This window comes from Oryzias latipes, chromosome 10, assembly GCF_002234675.1.
Source record: "Oryzias latipes chromosome 10, ASM223467v1".
NCBI classification, from domain to species: domain Eukaryota; kingdom Metazoa; phylum Chordata; class Actinopteri; order Beloniformes; family Adrianichthyidae; genus Oryzias; species Oryzias latipes.
In genome coordinates this window covers 5,715,617-5,736,785 of record NC_019868.2, presented here as the reverse complement: position 1 = coordinate 5,736,785, position 21,169 = coordinate 5,715,617, and the positions used below count along the sequence as shown (strand labels likewise).

The 21,169-nt window shown below is 41.2% G+C and overlaps 2 protein-coding genes across 5 annotated transcripts; both read right to left on the bottom strand.

Moving 5' to 3' along the window:
* Positions 1 to 3,287: 3,287 nt before the first annotated feature.
* Positions 3,288 to 14,295, bottom strand: rnf212 (ring finger protein 212). Of its 4 annotated transcripts, none has more exons than XM_020706391.2 (13): positions 14,213 to 14,295; positions 13,363 to 13,479; positions 12,165 to 12,226; positions 11,976 to 12,050; positions 11,756 to 11,812; positions 11,544 to 11,602; positions 11,400 to 11,459; positions 10,665 to 10,729; positions 7,173 to 7,233; positions 6,615 to 6,657; positions 6,440 to 6,494; positions 4,764 to 4,833; positions 3,288 to 3,629 (listed from the first exon to the last, which is right to left on the bottom strand). In XM_020706391.2, the coding sequence occupies exons 2-13, from the start codon at positions 13,469 to 13,471 to the stop codon at positions 3,497 to 3,499; spliced, it is 849 nt and encodes a 282-aa protein (XP_020562050.1). In that variant the 5' UTR covers positions 13,472 to 13,479; positions 14,213 to 14,295; the 3' UTR covers positions 3,288 to 3,496. The 4 variants fall into 4 exon arrangements, with proteins under 4 accessions (XP_020562050.1, XP_011478143.1, XP_020562052.1 ...); XM_011479841.3 differs by lacking the exon at positions 14,213 to 14,295 and adding an exon at positions 13,899 to 14,051; XM_004073019.4 differs by lacking the exons at positions 6,615 to 6,657; positions 14,213 to 14,295 and adding an exon at positions 13,899 to 14,051 and having other exon boundaries at positions 3,481 to 3,629.
* Positions 14,296 to 15,368: 1,073 nt separating this feature from the next.
* LOC101164569 (transmembrane emp24 domain-containing protein 11-like) lies at positions 15,369 to 18,208 on the bottom strand. The gene is made up of 5 exons (XM_004073018.4): positions 18,010 to 18,208; positions 17,653 to 17,744; positions 16,551 to 16,676; positions 16,300 to 16,446; positions 15,369 to 15,623 (listed from the first exon to the last, which is right to left on the bottom strand). The coding sequence occupies exons 1-5, from the start codon at positions 18,137 to 18,139 to the stop codon at positions 15,474 to 15,476; spliced, it is 645 nt and encodes a 214-aa protein (XP_004073066.1). The 5' UTR covers positions 18,140 to 18,208; the 3' UTR covers positions 15,369 to 15,473.
* Between the last annotated feature and the right edge of the window lie 2,961 nt (positions 18,209 to 21,169).

The window sequence follows — 21,169 nt, the reverse complement described above, 5'->3', positions numbered from 1 at the left end:
GGGAGCGTTCGAAAAACGCGTCGAGCTGCTGCAAAGAGTAAAAGTGATGGGGATCACAGGTTGGGCCTCATGGGCGTAAGAACCAAACGCGTTTTGTTCGCCTCGGAAAGACAAATAGCTCTGGCGTGAAATCATTTAGCTCATGTCATGTCTTGCCTAAAGGGGATTACAGTAACAGCACCAAAGGTACAAGTCTAAAATACGGAGTGACAAAGTGTGAAGTCTGGATCAGATTAAGCGAGAAGCTTTTCCTTCTCTTAAACACACACATGCACGCACACACAAAGGACGGATGGGCATGAAGGGGCTGGGAGAGCAGGGAGGGGTGGACAGTCTGGTGAGTAATTACCGCTGACATAAAAATAGTTTTCTTCAGCTCTCTGAAGTGGCAGAGCTCATTTGTACAGCCTAGAGGCATTCAGAAATGTGCGAGTGCAAAAGAGGAAGCATGAGAATTTACAGTATATGCAGCAACATTTGCACATCAATACCTTCCTTGTTAAAGTGTCAGAGTAACAGCTCAAGCTTTGACCTGGTGTGCATCTTCATTTGTGCATAAGGGAGAGATTACGCTGATTTAGTCTTCTCCCTGTCAGCGTGTGACACCATGACAGCCCAGGCTGCCCCAGGCAGTCGTTTCTCTCTAAGTGGGCCTTAAAAGACAGGAAACGACTTTAAATCCCGCTGGAGCAAAGGAGAGGATCAGGCCCACTGGCTTCGCACAAAACCTCACACATGCACGCACACAATGCCTTGGCACAGGCCCTTTCAGGGTCTGGGTGTTGCGTGCACAGGCCAGGGGAGCAGGCAGTCCCACCTGAGCCCTCTCAAACATACATTATTCAGCACCCTGACAACCGCTGACAATAGAGGCAGAAACGCAGGCCTGCAAAGAAAGAAGCGGCCTGTCTGAACACATCGGGCGTCCTCGCTGCCCGCTTCACTGCAGGAGCTTCTTCTTGCTGAGATGACTTCAGATGATATCATGTTGCTTTCTGGATACACTAGTCTATGCCTTCACTTGCAGCTGTTTTGTAACAGATTTGAGGGTGAAATAACAAGTCGTGCAACTGAAGTTCCATCGGAAAGGGCGGAGACGTAGGAGCAGATGTCCAAAGTTAACAGTTTTGCTTTAAGTGTTTTGTTATCGGGGCATCTTCCCCGTCTTCTTTATGTCCGGTCCTGTATGAGCCAGTAAATCAAGGCGTTCTTTTATCCCACATTATCCCGGCTTATCTTTGTGAATGTAAAAGGTGTTGTTGCAGAGCAACCAGTGCAGACCTTTGAAATCCCAAGGACACTTGCGCCATAACTCAGCGTGAGCTCTGAGCTCCTGTTTAGATAAGGAATCCACAAAGAATGTAATAAAAGGCATCCGTTTATGTACAGTTTTGGATTCTTTTGTCGTTGTGTCTCTGCACTGTTGAAGAAACCTTCCATGCTGAAGGTCACAGATCCGTGCAGAGCAATGAAGTGGTTCTTTATAAAGCACTATTTATCGACAAAATCACAAAGTGTTTCACAACGTACAAATAAAATGTATAAATCCAACAAAATAAGTAAGATACAATAACATTTTCAAACAAAGACAAGGCAGGTACAGTAGTTGCAAAATGAACTAGCTTGTCTGGATAGGATTGTTTTAGGAACCCTTGTGCTATCCTAGGCACTTTAACGTTGGGAGTTGGGTCATCTAGACCCACTAGACAGTGCTCTGAACCTTTTTTCTTCAATGATTTGTGATCTTCACTGGTGTCCATAGATTACATGAAATCTTTCCACCTTTATCCACCTTTGTCATGGTAGGGAGAACACGTCAATGTAAGGGTGGGGTCATCTGAGATAGCACAAGGGTTACAGGCAGGGCAGAGGGAGTCTAACCGTGACACTGCTTGGAAGGACAGAACCTTTAAACAGGGTTCTCAGGAGGTACTCGCCCGACGACTGTTAGAAGCGACCAGAGGTGTAGGAAGTCAGCAATTCTGAATTATATTTGGGGGCCCTGTCCATTTAAAGCTCTATAAGTTCAAGCTAAAATGCTGAAATGAATTCTAAACGTGTCCTGTAGCCAATGCGAAGAGAAGGAAACTGGAGTGATATGTGCCCTGTGTGCCCTGTGTGCCCTGTGTGCCCTGTGAGCCCTGTGAGGACGTAAACTTGATGTCAACGGTAAATGGTGTAAACCTCTTGTTACCAACAGGCAGGCAGACGGCTGGATCCAAGTGCAGCAGCTTTACTGGACAGATGGGTTGACAGAGCAGGCGTCAAACACAACTATGCCTCCATAGAGCTAAGGCAGGGTCAAACACAAGCATAGGGGTTTCAGAGGTCAGGCTTTGGTTATTGAGGGTCAGGCCGTAGACAATCAGAGTCAAGGTAGAATCAGGGTCAGGTAAATCCACATAGAAACACTCAATAACGTAGGCTGAAAGACACAAACAATACTTCTGCGCAGGTGGATAATTGTCAATGGGATTCAGGTGAACAGCATCCGGGGACTACGCGCTGAGGCGGCTGGGAGATGTAGTCAGTCAATAGTCTGGGGGTGGCTTCCGTTGGCGACCAGAGGGGGACACAGAGCTCTGACTCCTGACACTTCTATAACACTTTTCTACCTTCCTTTAAGGCCCAAAGTCCTTCACACTGACCGATGCACAAACACAATGATGGCAGCTCCACTGCTGGACACTGGTGCCAACCTAAAACCACCAGGAGCCATGTGGAGTTTAGTGTCTTGCCCAAGGACACTGTGACTCGGGAAGGCAAGGCAGGAACCGAGCCTTCAGTCCCTCCATTAGGTGGTTGACTGATCATGTGCATCTGAATTTGCAGTTTAAACTAATACTAACTTGTTTTTCTAGTTTACAACAATGAATAGCTTTATTAGAATATTTGGTTGTAAACTATTATTATTACTATCAATATTTTAGAAAAAATTCTACCCCATCTCTAAAAACAAATAACAGAACAGCAAATAAAGTCAAGTATTAAGCTTTCAGTAGTTGAACTGGTGTGTTGGCGCACATCTTGAATAGTACAATGACTCAAACTCATAGGGAGTGAGAGTCTCTGTGTGTTCTGTATTGTGATCAATTGTGACAGAGCACTTTGAAGTCAGAATACCTGCTCGCCATTACAGAGGCGCTCGGGTTGGCAGGTCCGGACACATCAGGATGGGCCTTTAGCTAACAGCTTGTAGAGCTTTGTGTTTCAAAGCCACTTGGTTTCTGTGGATTACTGGAGGACTTGCCCTGGATTTTAGAAAGCAAACTTTACAAAGAACTTGATCTTTCTCCATCAAATAATCATTTAATTAGAAATAATTCTTCTCAGAATATATGCAGACTGGTATAATACATTCATAGACAGTGCTTTGACCATACATTTCAGGGGTCTAGCTGAACACGTTAAAGGGAGATTAGGACCAACACACAGACGGAGAATGGGGGGAAAATCATGAACATCTGCAAACCTCCTGACAGTTACTGAGTGTTTGTCAGGGAGATGGACAGACTAGAGACGACATGGAGCCTCTGAAGGAGGATGAAGGCTTGAAGATGGGAGACGTCCATGCAGACCTGTGGTTGAATGCTGACAGCTCTGGGGTTAAAGGGGCTCCCTGAAAGCGACTGAGAGAGGACATCTGTTGCAAATATGACTGACACTGACAATCACAAGAGAATAAATGCTAACCTCTACCGAAAAATACATATCAGTTTTGTGTACTAACCTTTTGATTTGAGACGATTATTAAACATTCTCCAGAAAACAAGTGAATTAAATATAAAAGTATAAATATTTATGAAAAAGCCTAAAGATGCCTTAAAATCCTGTTCATTGATGGTGCTTCCATGTGTTGGAGCAACATTTGTGTTGTGTTTATGTCTCTCAGCATCTACTGAATAATTCCTTAGTGTCAGAGGATGTTCGGGACCATTGACTACATATGAGAACTGGAGTGAATGAGTGTGACATCATCCAGAGAAAAAGACTCACTTCCAGTTCCAACGAAATTAAGTCAATTCAGTTGCCATTTTTCCACATTACAAACGACCCCCCCTGTTGGAACCAGTAAGTAGTGAGTGGTCTAATTTGGTCTGTGTCACAGTTTCTATAAAATACACTCCCACCAATCAGGAGTGAGCTTGTTAAAAGTACCCCCCCCCCCTACAACTTGAAAGCTGGCTTGGGACAATTGGTCATACGGTTTAAAACATTCAACCTGGCAACCTGAGAACTTCAAATGAGGCATCTGATTGGCCAGGTTATAAATTGGACAACTTGCAACAAAGAAAAAATGTTATGTGAGAAATTAAAATTAGCAAGAAAGTGTTAAAAAAAAAGTATCAGATCAAGATTGTTCTTTTTTATAAAAAATAGAATGATTGAGTAATAGCTGTTTAATTCTCAATAGAAGTCGATGGGATTTTGGCTTCTTGGAGCCAGCGGGTACTTCCTGTTTGGAACACCAGGGGAAGGGGTCACTCAGTCCAGTTCTTCTATACAGTCAATGGTAGTTGACTGTTGCTCAGTCAGAGAAGTTACCAGCCACTCTTTCCTGCATTACGTTGCTTTTCACAAGCTCAAATCTTCTAAATCAAACCACATCTTTTTGTCAGTATCGAGTTTACTGAACTGTATGAAAAGGATATTTTCTGTCCAAGGCCATGTCTTCCTTGAGACACGATGGGAATATTAGCTAGCTAGCATGTAAGTGTAATCAGTCCTACGTCTTTAAAAACGAGGTAAAAAGAGTTTGTCACCTGACTGAGGGGGATTGGCTGCTGTGGAAGCCCGGCATGTTTTGGCTGGACGGTCTGCTGGAGACGGCGCCTGGGCAAAAACATCAGATGAATCCATGTTTACGTTTAACACAAGTAAAAAATCATACAGACATAACCTTACATCTTTTATTAACATATTCTACAATAATGTCACAGCTAAATGTCAAGTGCTTACAAAAAGCTACAGATGTTTATATTTTAGCTATGAATAAAACCACCTGATCACAAAAGAACTGTTTCGTTTAAGAGTTTAAAAAAACAAAAACTCATGCAGCTCTATCAGGTCCATCAAAACAAATAAAAGCATCTAACTTTTTAAAAATCAAACTTTGATGAAAACATTGTTTTAATGGCAGCTGTTCATCTGACTGCACATTCAGAAACACTAACATGCATCGATCAAATCTGGACCTGTACAGTTTGATGAAGCTCTTCCGCTTCTCAGTCTGACCTTCTGATGAACTCGCCATGACATCGGGCCTTGAATGTTTTATTTCACTGTGGCGATGGACTCCTAATAACTCACATGTAACCTCCTTTATTGTGCTGGGACACAGTTGAGTGTTCCAGTCCAGAAAACTATGCTATCATTACTTTCAAATCATATTCAGTGATTATCACGCAGCTTCTCCTTCTTGCGTGTTTTTTAAAAATGGCAACAACAAAAAAAAATGTAAACATGCTCTTTCTATATTTTGGATTTGCTTTTGTAAAGTAAAAAGGAGTCCGTTTTGTGTCACTTCTTTATCAGAATTTGTACTTGCAGGAAATGACTTCAATGATGGATGATTTTTGCAGGTAAAGTCATAGAAATGAAATAGAAAATCATGAATATTTTAATATTGTTGAAACTAAACCAAAAACACAGACTTAAGAACAGAGAGTGGAAACCCAGCATCAAGTGTAAAAAACATTGACTGTATACGAGAACTGGACTGAGTGACCCCTCCTCACTGGCATTCTGCCAGGGACTTCTATAGAGAAAGGGGTGTGGCCTTCCAACATGCTCACTCTCTCTCCTGATTGGCGAGAGGGGTTTTCATAGAAATGATGACTTGCTTGCTGACATTGGTGATTACCCTCACAGCAATAAGGCCCAACGGGGGACCTGTCTGTGTGGAGTTTGCATGTTCTCCCTGTGCAGCGTGGATTTAGGGGCATTCAGCTTCCTCCCACCGTTACTAGCATTGGTCACTCTAAATTGTCCCTAGGTGTGAATGTGAGAGTGTGTGATTTGTGGCCCTGCGACAGAGTGGCGACCTGTCCAGGGTGTCCCCTGCCTTCGCCCATGTGTGGCCGGGATAGGCTCCAGCAGCCTCGTGACCCCGAAAGGAAAACACTGGCTTAGAAGATGAATGCTTTGTGACACTGTCTGGCTCCAACATGCTGGAATCCATTTAGCAAAAAATGCAACTAAATTGATTTAATTTGATTGGAGCCAGAAGTAAACCTTTTTTGGTGAGTGACCTCATACTCACTCGCTCCAGTTCAGTCAATGACAAAATCTTATTATCTTTAAATAAAAATCACCTTTTTTGAATAAATTCCTAAAAACATTCAGCAAATTTAGTTTTAAAGTAGTTCAAATATTGACTTTGAAGTTGCAGAAAACTTCCAGAAGCCATGTTTGTTTTTTGGCAGAGCGGATCTCGTACCCATTCGTCCATCCTGGGGGGGCTTGTTAACTGACAGTCTGGAAACAGAGTTGGGCTGAAACACAGAAAGGGTCAAATAATGACATATGAACCTCTATCTCAACACTTTCCTTCCCTGTGTGATAAAACCTGATAGATAAAACCAGGAGAATGTGAAGCATCGGTTCCCACTCACTTTCCTGAACAGACTCATTTCATCCACTTCAGTGTTTTCATGGCTGTGAGACATAAAAACACCAGATTCGTTTCTGTTAGAGTCACCTGGACTGTTGCCTTCTAAGGAATCAGCTTTGTTTTTGCATGCAGAAGTTCTATTCTGATACAGACGACACTTTTCTTCAACACAAAGAGAGAACCCCTGATTCCGAGTGTGGCTCTTAAGACCTGAAGTGACGGTTCAGCCATAAAAAGAAAATGTCAGTTCTCGTTTTTATCTTGTCAAACTGCAACTAACCCTGCAGATTTTACCTGAACTGCTCGGACTCACATAAAACAACACTAGGAATGGTGAAAGTAATCCTGCAGAGGGACTGGGATTCTTAACAGAAGACAGTCATTTTTCACCATCTGCAATCTTGCACTTTAATTTATTTTTGTCCCTTGAGATCTGCAGTACAGTAAGTGTCAGTATAGTGAGAGTAGTGATGTGAGGTATAGTACATAGGGAATCACGTCATGACATGCGAAGATGAGGAGGGTTAATGACGTGAAGAAGACGAGGGATGGTACTTACATGTTAGTTGCTGGGAAGTGTCGTAGGAGGGGAGCTGGGGAGTTGTATGGAATCTGCAGGGCTAGAAGCCGGTTGGAGGAGGAAACACACCTATGTTTACCATACAGTCATAGTGAAAAAGACATGCACATCCGTATTTCCAATAGGAATGGTTGAAACCAAATGTCCCTGCTTTTTAGTTGTTCTTAAAAGACTAAAGGGGGGGGGGTCTCCATTTACCCTTAATAAAATGTTTGACTGATACAAAAAACTGTACATAAAACGCTGCATGTTAGGAGTAAAGTTCTTCTCACAGTTAAAAGGTTGCTAGGCGATTCTATGATATTGATTTTGGAAATCTTTCACCCCTCATGTTGTCATCCAACAGTGAACGTGTCTTACATTTTGCTTTTGATCCGTTAGAACAGTGTTTTTCAACCAGTGTGCCGCGGCACACTAGTGTGCCGTGGGAGATGGTCAAGTGTGCCGTGGAAAATTGCCCTCATTAACTGATCTAAAAACATTTCCCATCTCCAGGAAATCAGCTCTCTGTTCATCCAAACAGGCCCTGATAAAACACTGAGGAGTTAGGAATGTAAAAGATCATAAAAAACTTTTTCTTTGCGTTTATTTTATTTTATTAAAGACATTTTGATAAGAATGACGTACTGCGATTCAGCTGCACCTTCGGAAGTATTTTGGAAAAGTCCCGTACCTTTAACAGTCTCCACCAATCATTCTTGGGGGGGTTAATCACATGTCATCGGTCTGACCAATCAGAAGTGCTTAAAGTCTTCACTTCCTTGTCCCGATTTAGCTCGTAAAGTCGCTCAGTTCTAACAGAAATACCAGCTAAAGCTCGTCTTTAGGGGTGTAGCTTTCCACAGAATCCGGTATCAGACCGTGGAACAAGTGAACAAAACAATGAAGCTCCGAAAACCGATCTCCGGCCGTTTTATGCACTACATCTCCCATGATGCATTGGGTTGTGAGAGTGACAGCGCAAAAGGAGATCTGTTGTTAAACGTCTTGAAACCAACGAACACACAAACTGTTTTTAAATCTTCTAACTTAACTTTTATTGCATCTTCTAGAAAAAAAACAGCTGCAGTTTCCAGCTTTCTCTGTAACAATTATCTCAAAAATGCATGTGAGATTGTGGAGGGGCTGTAGATCAATACAGACTATGAGTTTCTCCTTTTTTTTTAATTTTTGGATGCTGGTGTGCCGCGGGATTTTTTTTAAGGTTAAAGTGTGCCGTGGCTCAGAAAAGGTTGAAAAACACTGCGTTAGACCTTTATCTAACTATCCACTCATCCATCTTCAGAACCCGCTGAATCCCTTTGGGGGTCACATGGCGGCTGAAGCAAGCCCAGTTACTTAAGTGAAGCTGGAGTAAACCTGAACAGGTCACCAGCCACATAATCGCACACTCCAACATGCAAACCAAGAGGCCACATGCAGAGACACCAATGACCCTTCCAGGTGGGATTTTTGGACTAAACTGGAGATGAACGGGGAGAACATCAAACTCCACACAGAAAGGTCTCAGCAGGGATTCGAACCAGAGTCTTCTTGTTGTGAGGAAGCGTGCCAACCTCAGAAAACGGTGTGGTAAATAATTGGGTTTCCAGACAGATGTGGTTCTGGTTCTGAAGTTTCATGGCTTGTGGGGGGAGTTACCTTTTTGAAATGGAACCAAAATGTGAGGAAGTGACCCTAAATTACACCAGACCTAAATAAGCAACACACTCTAGTGGTGGTTTTGAACATTGTAACGTAATGTGTGTTACCATGTGAAAGAAGCAGGATCAGGATCCAGAAGCAGCATGGATATGGACTGATGAGGAGTGATTGAAAAACCTCAAAAGTATTTTAAAAATCATTGTTTGCTGTTAAATGTCTGAAATATGACGTCCCTGAAAGGAAAAATTAAGAGGCGTCCTCTGTTCAATCGTTTTGAAATGTGATTTCAAGCTAGAAAAGAAACATAATCATTTAACAAAAACACAATTACAGATTATGTGATGCCCTCTACTCAGCTAGAAATCATTTGGAAGCAGTAAAACGACCCCCCCTCCAAATAAAATCTGTGTTTTCTATCTTCCTATGATGAAAAAAGCTGCAGTTTAAACATGTTCGCAGGGATTTCTGTTTAAATGTTCCTTTCTTAAGACTTAGACATCTTAAACCAGGGGTCGGCAACCTGAACCTCTCAAAGAGCCATTTGGATCAGTTTCCCACGGAGATTAAAGGAACAGGGAGCCGCAACACCAGATGTGTTAGAAAAAATGGTTTTACCGATATATCCCAATCGTTCATTTGGCAATACTTGTATTGATTCGGTATGTTATCTGGACATTTATTTAATTATTTAATCTAATTATTTTTATTATTTATGAGTGTGACGTTTCCTTTGATCTTTTGTCCATTTTCCACAACCTTGAATAGACTTTTCTGTCTGTCAAAACAAATTCACTTTGATGCAGACTCCTTTCTATTTTTTTTTCTTTAAATCCAGTAAACCCAATAAATTATATTAATTTTATGGATGACAACTATTTTTTATTAGGAAGCAGCTGTTAGTTTGTCAGGAATCATAAGCGGTGAGTCTAAGCCCCGCCCCCGCCTCTCTACATGTTCGTTGTTTCCCCCACGTGCAACTCCAGCTTGTATTACACAGACTGTGCAACATACGGTCATCGTAGCACCAAGGTGACAGGATAGTAGGGGCGCCTAAACGCAAATTTAATTAATTTCACGCGTTAATAGTTGGTTTTAGTCTTTTGGGGCTTTCATGTGTCTCCTACGAAATCGCCACTGACTGTCTTTCCAGAAGAACTTTCCATCTCATAACAGACTCTGGTCGGCGCTCATAGCTGCCCCCTCCTCACATTCACACTTCTCTCTTCCTCCTGCCCGCTCGCCCTCCCCGATGGTGTTAAAGGCATCACGACAATCTGAGAACATGATAGTTATTTTACGAAAACACAGAGATCCGCAGCACAGGGAGGACAGAGACGCATGCAGCTCCAGAGCCGCCGGTTGCCGACCCCTGTCTTAAAGCTTTAAGGAACCACTGGTGAGTCTGCTACCAGCTCAGTGGCCTTGTGGTAGAGTGTCCGCCCTGTGACTGGAAGGTCGTGTGTTCAAATCCAGGCCAAGTCTAAAAATGGGACCCAGTGCCTCCCTGCTTGACACTCAGCATTAAGGGGTTGGATTAGGGGGTTAAATCCACCAAATGGTTCCCAAGTGCGGCTGTGTCTGTCCCCCTGGGGATGGGTCAAATGCAGGGAACAAATGTCACACACCTAGCTGCGTGACAGCTAATGGTACTTTAACGTTACTCTGGATACAGAGTAAAAACTCACAGAATACTCGAGTACACTATAACAAACAATTCTTTCATTATTTTTGAACTGATAGATCAGAATATGGATCTAGCAGGAACAGTGGTGACTGGATGACAGCCTTAAAACACAAAGTGTGGTATTAAATTATGAGACGGTTCACCCGGTTTTTGCACGTGTGCAGAGTAGGAGGCGCGGCTCATCTGTGACACAGGCGGCGCCATGGCGCTGTGAGAGAAAGGAAAGAAGCTCAGCAGATTTTTAGCAACACAGATACACTGAAGACTTTTGCAGCTGCAAAAATGAAATCCTTTCTGTTTCTGACCAGTTCAAACAGAGAGGATAGGCAGAGCTCCTAAAAGCCTAGTTTTTTAGATTTGATTGAGGTTTTCATCCATTTTTGTGAGGAAAACCTTTGAAATGTTACTTTGCAGTTCTCATAAAGGTCTTGAAAAAAAGTTGCAGGAAACTGAATTAAAAGTTTTCAGAATCAGAACCAAGTTTTGTCTTTTATGAGAAACTTAAAGAAAGGTGTTTAATCATTTGACATCCACATTTACGAATGCTTTAAAATGCATTTTGCTTCAGTATTTGTTGAGAATAAGCATAACTGATTTAAAAAATTGAGTCAACTCTTTGTTTAAAACCCCTTTTTTTGTGTGTGAAAAAGTTTGGCATGAAACTTTTTGCTCCAAATTATTTTACTTTCTCCGCACACATGAGTCAATGGTGACATCTAGTGAGAGGTGAAAAAATGTTTGGAGTCATTAGTGCTGCCAAATGACTTAAACACGATAGTTTAATCCAAAGCTTTGCAGCTTTCAGATCTGTTTCTACTGAGAAAACACTGAGCTCCAGCGCTGCTGATACATTGCAGAAACAAAGGATGGAGCTGCACCTTTGATGCTGAAGGGACTTTTCCATCTTAGCAATGTAGACACTCTGTTCATTCAGCTTCCTTTAAAGAAGAAAGTTTGTTTTAATGCAGTTTAGAAACAAAAACTTCACATAGAAAGAAAAGGTTGTCTTGGTTTTAGCTCACTTTGCCATCTTCTGCATTTCTTGCTTCATTTTCACGAATGTTTCTTCCAGTTTTTCATTCTGAAATTAAAGCCATAGAGAAGCCGCTGGTTGTTTTCAGTACTATACACGTCTTTTTTTTTCATAAAAATATCAGAAAACATTCAAACTATAAGCCAACAGACATGTAAATATAAACAGGCTGGGCTTTAAAGGATGAAAAAACCCTCGTACTCTTTTCTTGTAGTGAGTCAGCAGCTTTCTCTGGTGTCTTGACTGGAACGATATCACCTGCAACAAAAGAGGAACACGCTGTGAATCTGTTAATCGAACATGAATCTCTTTCAAATGTCTCATTCCAAAGCGGATGAAGTCAGATTATTCAATGGATCGGCTAATGGCGGATGCTGCTGCTGTGAGCTGCAGCTGCTGTGCATCAAGACGCTGAACAAACTTTGCTGATTTCCGTCAAGTGCTTAGTCGTCACGACGTTGATGTCTGAGAACAAAGTCTTCACTTCAGAGCTGCTCTGCAACAAACACACGTGGAATCATTTTTACAGTGACTTCTAAGCTGAAGTGGCTTTAGAGACGTCATCTCATATATGGCTGTTTCAAATGTAGCAGGAAAAAAAGTGACTTACTTTGTCAGAAAGTGGGGATATTTGGCACTGGCTGCTGCATATTAAACAGTTTTTTTGTTTGCCTAAAAAAAAAAGGTCACATTTGTTAGTGTTTTGTGTAAATTTCAGTTCTGACTCATTTACTGAAGACTGATCATGTTTCTGCCCAGGAGCTAAGTATGTAGCATATGATCCTAAAGTAGGACCGTCACTACATTAGGGCACATCAGCATCTTTACGTGATTAGAGATGAAGAGTCTTGCTTTATTTTTGGCTAGGTCAAGGGTCATTGTCCTGTTCTATGTTCAAACCCAGCCTAACCTTGGGGTTTCTAACACATAAAATCACATCACAACTTGACTTTGTAGCTGCAGAAGAAGCCCATTTTGTCCACATTTCACTGCCATGCTTAAAGTCCCATTCTAATCATCTCTTAATCTATTGTAAAAGCGTTCCCAGAAGTCTTTTAATTATGATTATCCCATTTTTTTTAAACAAAAAAACAACTGAACAAGAACATTTCTGCAGAGCGACAGTAGATCATCAGAAATTGGCCTCTGATGTGTAGAGGGACAGGTTTCCCATCATCCCTTTGTTTACAGGCTCTCATGCTATCTTACAGCCTATCACACCCCCAACCTAACATTACAAAAATGTTGAGCAATAACAGAGCTATCCAGCCGAACAGTTCTGAGCCAAATTCCAGCTTATACCAGGAAAACAAAGACGTACATGGATCTAGTCGTCTACAAGCGGATGCAAAAGAATGGAGCAGAGCCTATAGCACAGATATAAGATTTTTTTTTTTTTAAAGACATGGTTTAGTCTGCTCCTGATTCACAACCATTTAAACAACAATTTTGAAATGATGCGTTAAGCTGAATTTTCTTTATCTATGTCGTTCATTGTGCTACAAGAACATTAAGTGATGGTTCTTGTAAATCTAGGTCAAACAACATAAATGTGATTTTGTCTCTTAAGTTATGAATGGACGGAAGGAAAATCAGAACGCCAAAGCTTTGATGGAAGGGTGATGATCAATAATCCTCTTCATTTTCACTTTTAAGGGTGCAATCTTTTCTTCTAAAGGAACGCCTTTCACTTTCTGTCATGACTCCTCGTGTCCAACAGGCGCCTCTGTCCGATCAGTTGAGGTATTGCAGTAGGGATGCATGGATAACACAGTGCGTGTTTGTGTTCGTGCGTCATGTTTGTCCACCTTTCTGGTAGCAGACACTGCAGATGACATGACCACAGGTGGTGACGGCCAGCTGACGGTCAGCAGCGGCGGAGAGAAAGCAGGAGTTACAGTAGACCCAAAACGACATCTCAATACCTGCAAAGAAACAAGCGGTGCCGTTATTATTTACCGCTTTGATCACAGATATGTCTGCGCAGATCTCGAAACACACATTTGAATCTATCTAGTTGATCATGCTACCTGTATTTAGTACAGCTGATAAGGGGGAAATGTTGATAAAATCTTCTCGGTGTTTAGCTAACATGTGGCGTGTGTTTGGAGACGAATTGTTTGTTCGATTTTTGTTACACTTAGTCTTCTGTACAAAATAACTGGTGATTAATTTAAAAAAAATTCCCCACTAGATAAAACATTTTAGACCTAAAATAACGCATTTGTAAACTTGCAATAGCCCTAAAAAGGCGGATTTTCCCTTCTAGCTAGCTTAATTAGCTAGCCGATTAAGCACCAACTAATAAACGCAATTTATTAGTTAATCCTGGAAAGTCTTTTACCTTAATGCGTTCATTTGACACCAGAGGCATTCCTTAATGATAATAATATTAATAATAATAACAATAGTGTCGTTTTTTCCCTTCCAAATAGCTATGTGTGATGTACAATGGTTCAGTCCTGAGGTGGAGGTCTTTTTTGGGGTAAAGGTGTTGCGAAATCTGCCTGATTAAAAAAACAAAGTAGTTGTGCCTATTATGCCTAAATGATAGGGGCGTAACAATTTATTTTAACAGTTGTTCATTTTCGATATTTTTGGGTGTCACTTTCAATTTTGTTTAATGTAAAACGATCCCTTCCGATCCGATTCACTGACCTGATACCGATCCAGGACATTTGTAGCCCAAACTTGAACTAGTGGGACTAAGAGAGAAATACCTGAACAGTGCAGAAGATCATCATTCCTTGATTTTCTTGCTAGATGATCAAGTGTAATTTAAGTATGTCTTAAACAAGCAAGTAAACAAGAATTAATGTCAAATCCATTCGCAAGTTGTTTTTATGTTATAGTAAAATAAACCTACCATGTCTTAATTAAAATGGTATTTTCCGATTTTCCTTTCAATTATCAATTTCGCTCATTTTGAAATGTGTTTTTATGGTATTGGTCGATTTAACCAACCTGGTTCGATCCTAGTAATATAAATCAAATATTTGGTTAATTGTTAGACCCCTACTAAACTATGTCACACTAAACAGTAGTTTCTTATTTTATTAAAGACAGGTAAAATATCCGTGTTGGGTGAGGGGGCTATAGGGTAGTGTGTGTGTGGGGGGGGTACGGGTGGAGCTGTGGTTGCGTCGTGATCTTTGTGCTGCTTGGGTTGGGCGCAGTGGCTGGCCTGCGATAAGGAGGCCCCGGCTGGGTGGAGAGCAGCTCCTGGGTCCTCTGGGTCCTGGCTCCATCTTTGGCCCGCGTCTCGGTCTCAGCACCCGATGGCCCAATGGCTGCCGCCGGGTACGGCGGAGCGTGCCTGTCCTGTGGCCTTGGGGCCCTGTCACCAGGGTCGCCTATGCTCCCAGGTGCCGGAGGGGCCTCCTCTGCACCTGCCCGGGTCGGTGGGCAAGGCCCCCCGCTCTGTGTCAGACTTTTTAGTCTTGGATGTTGCATTTGTCTTTCCAGCAGATCTAGTATAAATGTTAGGAAGCTTAAAATCATAACCTACTCAAATTAGATAGTTAGCACTTGTATCCCCTTAATTTCTCCCCCCTCTCTTTTTTCTTCCACCCCCCCCTTTCACACTTTTCCCCTATATATTTTAAACATCAAATGTAATAAATAAATAGAAAATAATAAACAACATAAGCAAAAAGGGGTTAACCAATTATACACCCTGGCTATCCAAAGATGCATAACCCCCTTATTGTAATAGTAAAACCTGTCCAACACAAAAGACCTTCAGCTCTCATCTGTTTGCTCAGTCGTGGGTCAGGACAAGTTTAAAAAAAAAAAAGACAGGTAAAACATCAAGCAGCTGTCATGGCAACCACAGCTCACAAGAGCAGCAACCTGCACGCCCAGGTCACACATTTTTATTTCATGGTACTGAATATACACGTGCAGAGCTGGTTGGTCGTCACACCAGCTTCTTGGCGATGAAAAAGTCTTTGAGCCGCTTCATCTGCCAGAAACCCACACAGAGCAGTAGTGAGGTCTGGACCACGGCCCACCACACCACTTTGCTGTTGGTGTCCTCACTGATCTGCCGGAACAGCTCCTCCTTTTCCTAAGTTATGCACAGTGTAAAAAAAACCAAAAAGGTTATTGAAATAAAGTCAGGCATTCAATAAAACAGCATTCCTAATGTTAGATATTAATGAAAACAGGTTAGAAAACATTTAATTGTTTGTTGATTGTGTGACTTCTTCATCCATGATCAGACTATGGTGGCCCTGAGGTGCAAATCACACCAACAACTCACTCAACGCTAAAACATACTAAATTTCAGGACAAATAAAAACGCAAAGCAATAATAACAAAACAACATTACATTTTTGAAATCAAAAGAAAACTCCAGACTGCAGTTCCAAAAGAATTAAACAAAATAATAATGAAACGTTTCAGAAAACAAAAGTAATTTCCAGAAATTAGAATTAAATATTAAAAAAGAAATACAAACCTGAAAGTGCAGGTACTATGGGACATCACTGATTGGAGGATGAAGGGATTTTTGACTCTTATTTATTTATTTTTTTAATTTGTCTTAAATTTCCACATGCTCATAAAAGTTTAGTACAGGTCATATCCAGTATTGCTGTTATCTGATCAGCATTTAAAATGAAGTGTTTGAAATGCAATATTTCATTTTCTTTTTTATTTGTCGTTGTGATCTTCATCATGATGATGAGGATTTGTAGTTCAGGGCCACCGTACCACCTTCTCTTGAAGTGAAGCTAACCTACCCTCTGGTACTCCTGCTGCCTGCTGATGTACGTCATCTGTTCCCTCATGTGCATGAGGCTCTCCTCGAGTACTTCTAAGTTGTCTTTGGTCATTTGAACACTGGGGTCAATGGAGTGCTCTCCCATCTGGACATCCAGATGCAGCTTCTATAAATACATGTGGAGATTTTTAGAAAACATTCAAATATTATCAGAGGGTGTAAAACAGGCGTTTTTTGAAGATATTATTCCTGTTTGTCTTTAAGTCTTACCATCTTTTCTGCCGCAAAAACAGAGAATCTGGTGGAGTTGGTTTGGAAACAGAGGTAGTGCTGACCCGACATGTGAGCTGTGAAGGTAAATTTCCCTAATTTTCCATAACGCTTGGACATCACAACCTAATGAGGAGGAAAGACAAAAAAAAACCGTATATTTCCACTTATTTTCTTTGATATTAGAATAATAGTTTACTTCATACGACCCACATTCACTAAAGAATGAATCCCAATCATTGACTGTATATGAGAACTGGATTGAGTGACCCCTCCCTTTTGGCGTCCCAAACAAGAAGTACTGCTTCCAAAAAATCCCACATACTTCTATAGAGAAATAAACTGTTATTCTATTGGTCAGAATAACCATCTTGCTCTGATACTTTTTTTTTTAACATGTTCTTGATAATCCTAATTTTTTCATGACATTTATTCTAATTATAAGTTAAACGGGCCAATCAGATGTCTCAACAAAAGTGGGTGGTCTCACATTGAAGGTTGATTGACAGATGCGCTTTCAGTGGTAGGGGTCTGAACTTTCAATAAGCTCACTTCTGATCAGAGAGACTGGTTGCCATAGAAACAAGAACTCAGACGGACTCGGCTACCCCGATTGGTACCCTGCATGCGCAAAAAACGTCTGCTTCCGCTAGAGTATTTGACAGCACTTGTCCATCAGAGTAGCTCTTGAGAAGAGAACAGTCATACTGCTTAAAATGTTAAAATAACTAAAACGTTTATTTTAATTTAGAAAAAACACATTTCTAAAAAGTTATGCATCAGGACTGCACAGTCCGTACTGCACATGTGCAAAGTTGGACGGCATTTTCACTAGCCAGCTGATAGGTACCATGAATGCGCAAAAGGTGTTCACTCCCCAAAGCATTTCACCGACATTGCAGCATCGATATTGCAAAAAAACGAAAAAAAGTGGTGACTGAACGGACTTCATTTCATTGAATCTGGAAGTAAACCATTTACTATAGATGACATCACACTCACCTAGTCCAGTTCTCATAATCAGACAATGATCCCAGCAGGAACTAAAGCTCGACATGTTTGTGTGATCTCTGGCAGAGCAGCTAGCAGAAGCCTGCAGTACCTTCTGGTTTTGGTCTTTGACTGTCACCGTGACGCCCAGGTGAGGGGAGTGGCTAGGCATGTTCGGGTTCCATGGCACCAACAAGAAGTGACCTAAAGGTGAGACGGGCACAAAGCCTTAGACGTTAGGCCAACAGCTTGGAGCATTCACAGAACACACCTATTGGATTGCGCATTACTGGGTCAAATGTGAAGAAAGCAGATTTAAAACAGATTTATAGTTTCATGTAATTGAATAAGCTTCACCTTAGTGTTGACTGATTAAAATCCTACAATATTACAGGATGGCTTCACCTGTAATCTCACTCTGCGCTCATGGTTGCAGATCGTCACGGAAACGATTGCTCCAGCAACTCACCCTTCACCAGTGTGTCTTCAGGGATCTCCTCGATGATGCATTTTTCTTCCTGCTCTCCGAGTTGAAAGTACATGGCCGCTGACAGCATCAGGTAGGACAGCAGCACAAAGCCGGTGGCCGGCAAAGCCATTTTACGAGGATCTCTGTGGGGTTAGAATGTGGCTGAAGGCTGGAGGACTGACGATGGCGTGACTGTGGGAAACTCCCAGGTGCTGCTTGTGTGACACGGCCGTGTGGTTGTTTTGTGATTGGTAGTTCCAAGAAGCCCAACACTTTTACCTAATGTCCAGCCTTTTTAAATGTTCTGTGACATTCAGCGAAGGAGTAAGGAATGTAAAACTTAGCATCTAAAGGGATCGTTTGAAATCCTTCAACATTGTTCTTTGTTGCTTGAGTTGTATGATTTAGTGTGTGTTTGTTGTCATATTTGGAGAGGGTCATTTAAAGTGTAAACATAGAGAGAACCCCTGGCATATTCAGCATCAGCTAAAACCAATACTCCCGTGTCTTTCTACACTCACACTGAGAGTGACAGAATGAAGCCACAGCGCCAGCTGAACCTGTCACTTCAGTGTCTGTCCGAATATTTGATTAAATATTACGATTAGGGCTGCACGATATGAGGAAAACTCGCAAAATGCGATATTAGAGATTAATATTGTGATAACAATATAATTTGCGGTATACAAACAAATGGCAAAATAACCAAAAACATCAATCCCATTTCATTGCAACAGTTTAAAAATGACACTCCAAATGACCGACATAGGTGAAAAACATCTAACATCATAGGCCTCCATCTGATTGGTCAACATCGTGAAGGCGTCCATCCAATTGGTCAAATCCATAAAGGGATTTATTTAATTCATTAAATGCCTCAAGCTACCATAAGATTGTTTTAACACATTTTAAGGTTTAGGATTTATTGCGATTAGTGCCGTCTTTTGCGATATGGACATTGCTGAGCTGGATATTGCGATAACGATAAATTTGCGGTATGTTGTGCTGGCCTAGTTACGATTATTTGCAGATGGTCTGATCCTTAAATCATCGGCCTATTAGGCTTATTACAATTTTAGTCTGAGGTCAGCCTAGAAGAGGAGGACATTTGATTTAGTGGTGGAAATACTTGGAAAAAGTCACCCACCAAAAAGTTTTTCTGTGCCACCCTTAGCTTTGATTACAGCTTGCTTTAATAATGTTGGTGTTTATTACGTAAAAGGACATGTTCTGTAAGCAAAACAAGGGCTGCTCTGTCCCGAATGGTTTACTGCACAAAAACCTAGTTCTGGACTCTGATGGATTTTTTCTTCTACGTTTAAAAATCACTAATTGCCTTTTTTCCTGCAAAGCAAAATAAAAATAAAGTGGGGGCAAAAACAGAGGCAGAATGAACACAATCCACGTCAGATTTTTTATGTCATCTGTTTTTTGCTTAAATGGTTTTTACATTTTTACATTCTGTGATTTAGCCAAAAACCTGAAAGGCATCTTTGTCCTTATTGATAATTAAATCACAACAAAGTTAAAGACCCACTCCAATGAAAATCACGTTTTTGGCGTTTCTAATATGTTTTTGTGGCATTTTTCTCATGATGAAGCACATAGATAAAGTAAATTAAGATTAAAATAGGTTTTCTAAGTATTTCTTTATTTAGATTGTGGTGAATTAGGAGCAAACGAAAAAATGTTATCAGTGTCAACAGTGAGGCTGTAAGCTAGCAGGAGAGTGTATAAAGGAAGGGATGATGGGAAATAAGAGCAGACCTACTCCACGCCAACAGTCTGGGACACAGCTCAGAAGTGAATTTCTATTGCAGTGTTTTGCAACCTTTTTTGAGCCAAAGCACACTTTATCCTTGACAAAAATGGCCACTTCTCCTTAATCCTCTTTCTTAAATATTTTATTTCTTCTTCTTAAATTAACATATAAAATAATCCAGATCTTATTAGAAAAGTGTTTCAGTTAGAAAGATGACTTGGACCAAACTCTGGGATGTTTGGCTGTTAATAAACACAAACCTTGAAGGAGAACTAAACTGTTGACCTCTGATTTCATCAAGAAGATTTAAAAACTGTTTGATGGTGGTTCGTTGTGGTTTCAAGACATTTAACAGGGACGACTCATTGTACACTCAGACGCTGTCACTTTAACCCAATGCATCATGGGAGATGTAGTGCATTAATTGCCACCGAGGGCAGACAGACTCTCTTCTCTGAGCTTCATGGTTTTGTTCACTTGTTCCACGGTCTGATACCGGATTCTGTGGAAAGCTACGCCACTAAAGATGAGCTTTAGCTGGTATTTTTGTTGGAACTGAGAGACTTTATGAGCAGAATCGAAACAAGGAAGTGAAGACTTTAACCTCTTCTGATTGGTCAGACTGATGACATGTGATTAAGCCTCCAAGAATGATTGGTGGAGACATTTAAAGAAGCTGGACTTTTCTGAAAACAGAGCTGAAGCTGCAGCTAAATCACAGTACCATCATTCTTATCAAAATGTCTTTAATATAATCAAATAAACACAAAGAAAAAAGTATTTTATGATCTTTAATATTCCTAACTACTCAGTGTTTTATCAGGGCCTGTTTGGATGAACACAGAGCTGATATCCTGGAGACGGAAAATGGTTTTAGATCAGTGAAAATGTAACAATTTCCCACGGTACACTAGAATGCTCTGGAGAAAACATGTCCTAAAAAAAAACCAACAGGTTTTTCGATTTGGACTAAAACGGCATAATCTTAATTAAAAGACCACTGGGAACGGTTTTTACAATAGATCAAAAGCTGACTGGAGCGGGACTCTGAGCCTTAGTCTACTGTTTCCCAACCCTGGTCCTGCGTGTTTTCCATGCTGCCCTGCACACCTGATTCCGCTCAAAATCAGGCTTTACAGAAGTCTGACGATGACGGTCACCAACAGCAGATGTGTTTGAGCAGGGGTTGGATAAAAAAAAATGCAGAACAGTCTTCCTCAAGGACCAGCGCATGGAAACCCAGGTGCATTTGGGGTATCTGCGGGCAAAAAATGGGCAAAATGATCCAGATCCTTGTCAGCTTGGTGAGCCGGTTAGTGAAAATGTTTATGAATGTTTTTTCTACATGAATGCTGTGGGTGACAGGTCGTAGCAGTAGCAGTCGTAAATAAGGGTGAA

Bases quoted from the DNA above. Each gene is read 5' to 3' on its own strand.
- rnf212 (XM_020706391.2), bottom strand. From the start codon at position 13,471: ATGTCGTTTTGGGTCTACTGTAACTCCTGCTTTCTCTCCGCCGCTGCT. The intron at 12,051-12,164 runs GTAAGTCACTTT...TGTTTGTTGCAG, and splicing joins TATCCCCACTTTCTGACAAA to AGCAGCTCTGAAGTGAAGAC. The intron at 11,813-11,975 runs GTTTGTTCAGCG...CTTTTGTTGCAG, and splicing joins ACTTGACGGAAATCAGCAAA to GTGATATCGTTCCAGTCAAG.
- LOC101164569 (XM_004073018.4), bottom strand. From the start codon at position 18,139: ATGGCTTTGCCGGCCACCGGCTTTGTGCTGCTGTCCTACCTGATGCTG. The intron at 17,745-18,009 runs GTGAGTTGCTGG...TCTCACCTTTAG, and splicing joins TGAAGACACACTGGTGAAGG to GTCACTTCTTGTTGGTGCCA. The intron at 16,677-17,652 runs GTACTGCAGGCT...CCTCCTCATTAG, and splicing joins TCAAAGACCAAAACCAGAAG to GTTGTGATGTCCAAGCGTTA.